The sequence below is a fragment of the Impatiens glandulifera genome, chromosome 7, assembly GCF_907164915.1.
Source record: "Impatiens glandulifera chromosome 7, dImpGla2.1, whole genome shotgun sequence".
NCBI classification, from domain to species: Eukaryota; Viridiplantae; Streptophyta; class Magnoliopsida; order Ericales; family Balsaminaceae; genus Impatiens; species Impatiens glandulifera.
In genome coordinates, this window is record NC_061868.1 from 15,618,481 (window position 1) to 15,626,034 (window position 7,554).

Consider the following 7,554-nt stretch of genomic DNA (forward strand, 5'->3'; position numbering starts at 1 on the left):
AACTAATTTTAGCTCATTTGAAAGAATTTTAATGAAGATGCTGAATTCCCATTTAGAATCCCATTAAATAAACTATTTTTTACATTAAATCAAATATATAAAAAGCAGATTGTTTAAAAAAAAAAAAATACTTGAGCTGATTTGATGAACTTGTATTTGAATTTATAACTTCTTTTCATCATAATTTGATTTTTTTATATTTTAATCATTTAATTTAAATAAATATTTTTCATTAAATATAAATATTTTATATAAAAAGAATCCTATTATTTAAAAACATTATAATCAAACAAGTCTCTAGAAATTATTTGAGATTATTTTTAGAGAAATTAATATTTTACAAAAAAATCACTTCTTTTAAATTTAATAATTCAACAATCAATCAAAATCTAAAAGTTTGGGCACCTCTTTTCTTTTTCTTTTTCTTTTTTTAACTTTTTTTAATAATTTAGAGAGTAATAAAAACAAGGACTTTTCATTATTTAGCTAATATTTTTTTCTTACTTAGAACTAATTGAGTAGATTTAAGATAGAGTGTATCACTTAGAATAGTACAAAGAATTATTTTTAAAATTTTTATAATTTCTAGACTAATTTTGTACTTTTTTAATGTTGAAAATTAATATTATCCTACTTTAAGACGTTCTAAATGTAATAGTCTACAACTCTTAAGCTAGTTAATATATATTTATCATTTTAAATTTATTAGTTTATTTAATAATGGTATATTACCCCGTTTTCCAATCAAAACTAAAGTCTGTTTGGAACACTTTTAATTTAAAGGTGGCTAGGGGTAGTTGGTCCATCTCTTTCTTAACTTAAACTTCTCATTACAAATTTATTTTATTATGTATTTTATCAGTCTTTGTATTAATTCATAACAAATTATTTAGTTTATATAATGAAACTCAATGTCACATGAAAGGATTTTGAATAGATTCAATGTGAAATTTCACCCCCATAAAATTTAATAACATACATTATTTCTGTAAGAAATATAATCTAACATATCTTTGAAATATAAAATAGATTGCTGTGAATTTGTTTTATATATAGGAACTCGAACATGTTGTAAGTGTTTACACAATTTTGAAGACATCTTTTATTGGTAACAACTAACAAGCAGTAATGACAATTACATAATTAAATATATTTAAAAATAATAATTTTGTTGTAATGAGTAATACTATTATCTTCACAAAATAAAAAATAAAAAAATCATACCTAATTTGTTGAATAACTTGTCATTTTTAATAAATTATTATTATGTAAAATTAAATTAAAAAATAAAAGTTTAAAATTTATCACATTATCTATTTACAAAATTTAAAAATTATTTATTTATATAAATAAAATTTGAACAAATTTGATTTTGTAACATAATTATAATTTTAATATGTTAAGCAATAAACAAATGTAAAGTATTCTTTATATTAATTATATAATTTGTGTGTCTTAATATTAAATAGAATAAATTGATAACAATAAAATGTATTTTATATTAAAAGATTTATCATCATAATTATAATATTTAATAATATTATAATAATAAAAAATTTATTACAAAAAGTTAGTGTGATATTCCATAACTTGTGACTTTAATTTTCATTTAAAAATTTAAGTGAGAAGTAAATCCTTGACTTATAATTTCTTCAAAAATAAATAAATTGCAAGTAAATTTGTACAAATAGTTATTTAAATCAACACATTCATACGAAAAAAATACATTTCTTACCAAAAAAAAAAAATTGAAATAAATCTACTAATTAAAAAAATATTAATTTAAACTTTCACTATTTTTAAATTATATCCTTATTTTTTATATATATATAATTTTAAGAAAAATAAATAAATATATATATTATATTGAAAAATAAATAAGGAGAGAGAATATTTATTTAAATATGTATTTATTTTTATTATAAGAAATTTTATTGATATATTATTATGAATAGAGTGAATATATATATTAAAAGATCAATGAAGAATAAAATAATATAAATTTTATATAATTTTAAAAATAAATTAAAATTTTATGAGTTTATAAAAGTATTTAATTACTTTCTTTATTTTAATTAAATAATTTAATTAAATAAAATTTAAAATATTGACTTTGTTAAATAAAACTTTGTAAACTTTTAAGAAGAGATTATATTATGTTAATCAAGCTCATAACTTAATTTCAAACTCAAAATACCAAAATCAAACTTCATTTTCTTTTGACCATAATTTTCAAAATTTATTAATTTTAGTATTTTAGGTGTTGGTGTGATAATAAATAGGTATTTTTGGTTCTGTTTTCTCAGTCTCCTCTCCCCTCATATCTTGCCGAGTCCATTGCTTCATTACTTACACTTGTCTCTCTCTCTCTTCTATTTCAATGGCCAAAGGAAGTGGACTCTCCATTGATTCAGATCCGATCGGATGTTTCCTCCGTCATCAACCTACGGTTATCAACTCTTTCCCCGACGACAACAACAACTTCCATCACTATCACCATCCTAAGCTCAAATTTGAACCAATGGACCTAAATCATCAAGATCAACACAAATCATCCACCACTGAGAGAGATTTCTTCGCCGATAATAATAATAAACAACCGGATCAATCACTTATCACCGCCGCCGCTCCAGTTCCGACGATCGGATTCAGATTTGATGCAGTTAATGTATATAAATCAATATTCATTTTCTATTTCTATTATTGATTGATTGATTGATTGATTCGTGATCTGATTTGTACGTTATTATTATAGACTGGATTGAATCTTCTAACTGCAAACACGAGTAGTGATCACTCTATTGTTGACGATGGCGTATCAACTAATTCTGAAGCTAAAACAGAGGTGAATGAATTTCTTGTTGAAATTACTCGAATACATATCGTTAATTTGTGAATTTCATTCAGATGTCAGTTATTCAATCGGAACTCGAGAAGATGAATGTTGAGAATCGTCGTCTTCGTGAGATGTTGAATCAGATGACTACTAATTTCAATGCTCTAAGAGAGATGCATCTCGTCGCTGTAATGCAGAATCAGAATCAGAAATCGGAATCAGGTTCCGGCGCCGGTGGCGGTGAAGAACACGGCGCCGTTAGGCAGTTTCTTGACCTAGTTCCATCTACGGAAGAAGCTAAAGTAAACAATTCTGTTGAAGTATCCGTATACGATGGTCCGGATGAAAACGGGTCGAATCAGACATGGGGTCCGAATAAAACTCCGAGAGTTAATTGTAATGCTACAGCTTCTTCTTCTTCTAAAGGTTCTGTTGAAAATAATCAACCTTCTGAAACTACTATGAGAAAAGCTCGGGTTTCTGTCAGGACCCGATCCGAGGCTCCTACTGTAAGAATTATTAATTTGATTTTTTGAAACATTATATATATAACTTATGATTAATTATTTTTAAATTCAATTAATTATTAATTAGATGAGTGATGGATGTCAATGGAGAAAATATGGACAAAAGATGGCGAAAGGAAACCCTTGTCCTAGGGCTTATTATCGTTGTACCATGGCTGGGGGATGCCCAGTTCGAAAACAGGTACTTTTATGAGCATATTCAAAATTTCATTTTCAAAAAATTATATATTTTTTTATTTGTGTAGTATATGGTCTAAATGGAAGACCTAGTTTTTATAAATCTATTCACAAATTCACAAATAGTTATAGAGAATCAAGCAAATAATTTAGTCTAACTTATTAATCACTCAATCTATAATATATATATATATATATATTCATACTATTTATAGAGAAATAATTAAGAAAGTAAATTTGGGAGAGAATTTGAGAGAGAATTACGATTGGCCAATACTGATAAAATAACAAAAAAAATTATTTTTTTTTCTTCACCCTCTATCATTTTTTCAATGATATAATGATACGTCATTCCATCTCTATTCTCTTTCCCAAATTCTCTTTTCTATATTTTTTTTTTATATATCATTAGCTATTGAGAATTTTTTTTTATATCATAGTGACTTTTGAAAATTTATCAATTGTTTATATATATTTTTAGATTATTTTTCATCGTATTTCTAAATTTTATTTTTGTTTTTATAAACATAAAACATATATAATTAATATAAAATATAATTATTTTTAAACTCAAATAAAGTATAGGGAAAATTTTCAACAAAAACTATTTTTACTTTCCTTTTTGAATTATACAAATATTTCTCTATATTATTCTTCTTTTAATCAGTTAAGAATTATAAGAAGAAGAAAAAAGTTGAATTAAAAAAAAAACATATTGACATAAAATAATTTGAGGTTAATAAAACTGAGTTTTTTTTATTTAAATTGAGTAAGAAAAGTGAGCTTATTTTAAGTATATATATATATATATATATATATATATATATATATATATATATATATATATATATATATATATATATATATTTAACCAATATTATTATTTTATGTATTTTATAAATGCATAAACAGATGAAGAATTGACCAATGATCACGTACATTAATTTAGTAATTAATTTATTCAGCAATAAAAAAAAAAACTAATTAATTTTATGTCTGCTTGTTTCTTTCAATATGTTTGGTGTATTCAACAATCAACATTAATTGCTAAATGTATTATTAAGTTGTCTCAACACGTCGTGTGAGGGCCAACTAAATTATTTTTTCTATATTTTATTTTGAATGTTTAAAACAATATTTCAATCTAGCCTAACATGGACAAATCTCATTAAAAATAACCTAAGTTTTATATTAACAAAATAATAATTCTTACAATTTGTTTACATTTCCTTTTAGGTGCAAAGATGTGCCGAAGATAAAACAATTTTGATCACAACTTATGAAGGCAATCACAACCACCCTTTACCTCCGGCCGCCATCACAATGGCCTCAACAACTTCCTCGGCCGCTCGCATGTTACTCTCCGGCTCGATGTCGAGCGCGGATGGAATCACAAACCCTAATTTCTTCGCAAGAACTCTATTGCCTTGCTCATCAAGCATGGCCACAATCTCGGCCTCCGCCCCATTCCCAACAATCACTCTTGACCTAACTCAAAACCCTAACGCGTTACAACAATTCCAAAGACAACCAATCCCCGGAGTGGTTGCTCCCACGGCTATGTTACCACAAATTCTAGGACAAGCGATTTATAACCAATCGAAATTTTGTGGCCTTCAAATGTCACAAGACGCTGAATCGATGGCCGCCTCCCAGATAGGCGGCCATCATCCGTCCACGTCAACGAACCAACCGTTACAACAACAAGGTTCGTTGACGGACACAGTCACCGCTTTAGCATCCGACCCGAACTTCACCGCCGCTCTTGCAGCGGCGATAACTTCGATTATGGGTACGGGAAATGGCAACCCGAGTTACATGGGAAACGAGGGAAGTAAATAAAAGAGGTGAAAACACAAATGAAAATTCACTTGAGGTGGAATGGTAGTTTGTGTCAACTCTTTAGTTCTATGGTTACGTGAATTCACATGAGGCATAAAATTATCATGTATACCATGTTACTCTAGGGAGAGTTGAATTAAATATACATGGATAATTCAAAATATTTTGGTTTTTATTATTTATTGGGAAAAAAAACTATTAAATTGTAAACATTTGGGATTTTTACAATTCTTTTGTTTTCCAATAATGTAAACATATTAGTGATTATTTTTCTTTTATTCGTTTGGATTATGAATTTATGATGAATGCATGATTCAGTTAATATATATTTGGTTGTTTAAAAACTTTTTAATTGAGTTTTACGTTGTCATTTTCAATATATTGCATGTTTATAAATATTTGATTAATTTAAAAAAAATTGAGACTTTTTCTTATTAATCAACTGCATTATAAAGATTGGAATAAATTGAGAATTATCACAAGTTGATTGGAATATTAAAACTACATAAAAAAAAAAAAACAATACAAGATTAAAATATCAAATTATAGCCACTAAAATGAATATTGATTTTCTCTATTTCTTGATGCTCATTTGATTTTAAATTTACATATAGGCATCATATTTCTCACCAAATATATATTTAAAAATAAAAATGATAACCCTAATCTTGATATAGGCTGAATTCAATTCATATGTAAATGAATGTCTTCATATCTTTTCACTGATCTTATACCCTAACCTCATTTTTCAGAGGTTTATTTTTTGGTAGTAATTAATTATGTTTTTGGTGATATATTGATTTTTTTTAAAAGAGATCTGATTATTTTATTGGAAAGAATAAATAACCTTAGTATTTTTTTTTTATAAATAATAAAAAAAAAATTAGTATTTTAATCATTAATATGGTTAAATCAACACCAAACAAGTCCTTAACACATTCACGTTCACATTATCTGATCTCAACGCCGTGAAAGTCTCCAAATGGTCAATAATAGCGTCTTCTGTCTGTTTACATCAGTGTGAATTTAGGTTGTTTGTCTCATTTGTTATTTATTTATTATTATTATTATTATTATTATTATTATTTTATTTAGTTTTGGCTCATGCATTGCCGACTAAACAGGGTATATATATATATTATAATAAAAATGAACTTTTTATTTTCTTAAGAAGAGGGAGAGAATTTTGTTATTTGAAGTTGGATGGTATATTTTGTCTTTTTACATGAGTTTATTTTAGGATGGTAGTATAAACACTTTTTAAATCAAATGAAAATTTTAATTAAATAGATTTTACAATAATGATAATTAATTGCCCAATTTAATTATAAGCTCTTATTGTGGATAAGCTACCAAAGTAGATAATATGATATTTATTGTGACTTTGGCGTGAATAATTTGGAGGTCTAAATAATTCTAGAATGATGCATGACATTGTGGTAAGGTTCTTTCTCATTTATGTAAAAATGGACTGATATGAATGTTGGTAGGGTTTCATCATTACCAAACAATTGAATATCAACTTGCCCCGTGCTTCATGAATATCTTCTAGTTTTATTGTTTTTACATCAATTAGGAGACTCAATTTTAAAATATGATTAGTTTATTGAGTTGTTTAATAAACTTTATTTAGGTAAAAATCGGTGTCTAATATACTAAATATCATATGTTCAATTCTAATATATATCGTTTTAAGTTTGAGAGAAGACAATGTTGACTAAGGTGAGGCGAGCTAGAAAGAACCCTAGGGCAAACATCTTCCCCGGTCTCTTAAAAAACATTAATAAAAATAATCTCTTCAAGATTTCAACCCATAATCTTAATATACGGTAATGCATCGTTTAGCCAACTAAGCTATATACTTCTGTTAATTATAATATAAAATTATTATATATTTACACTATAATATATTTTTTTTTAAAGAATAAAATTTATTTCATTAATCCAAACTAAATGGTGAAAAACTCAGAAAAATAATATAGTTCAATTTATGACATTATTTGTCATAAGTTATCCACGATCAACTTAAACATCATCGAAAAATCAACCACAAATGTGATAAACAAGAGTGTAACAACTCAAAAAATACATAAACATCAATTTTCACATAGACGGTTCAAAATATTGGTGAGCCGAGAGACTATAATCCGTCTTCCTTATTGATTCGTTTAC

General features: G+C 26.0%; 1 protein-coding gene across 1 annotated transcript; it reads left to right on the forward strand.

The window, feature by feature from the left end:
- The first annotated feature begins 2,295 nt into the window (after positions 1-2,295).
- Positions 2,296-5,660, forward strand: LOC124945515 (probable WRKY transcription factor 31). Its single transcript, XM_047485962.1, has 5 exons — positions 2,296-2,668; positions 2,756-2,845; positions 2,908-3,345; positions 3,431-3,544; positions 4,777-5,660. Exons 1-5 carry the CDS (start codon positions 2,381-2,383, stop codon positions 5,380-5,382), a joined length of 1,536 nt encoding a protein of 511 aa, XP_047341918.1. The 5' UTR covers positions 2,296-2,380; the 3' UTR covers positions 5,383-5,660.
- The last annotated feature ends 1,894 nt before the right edge of the window (positions 5,661-7,554 follow it).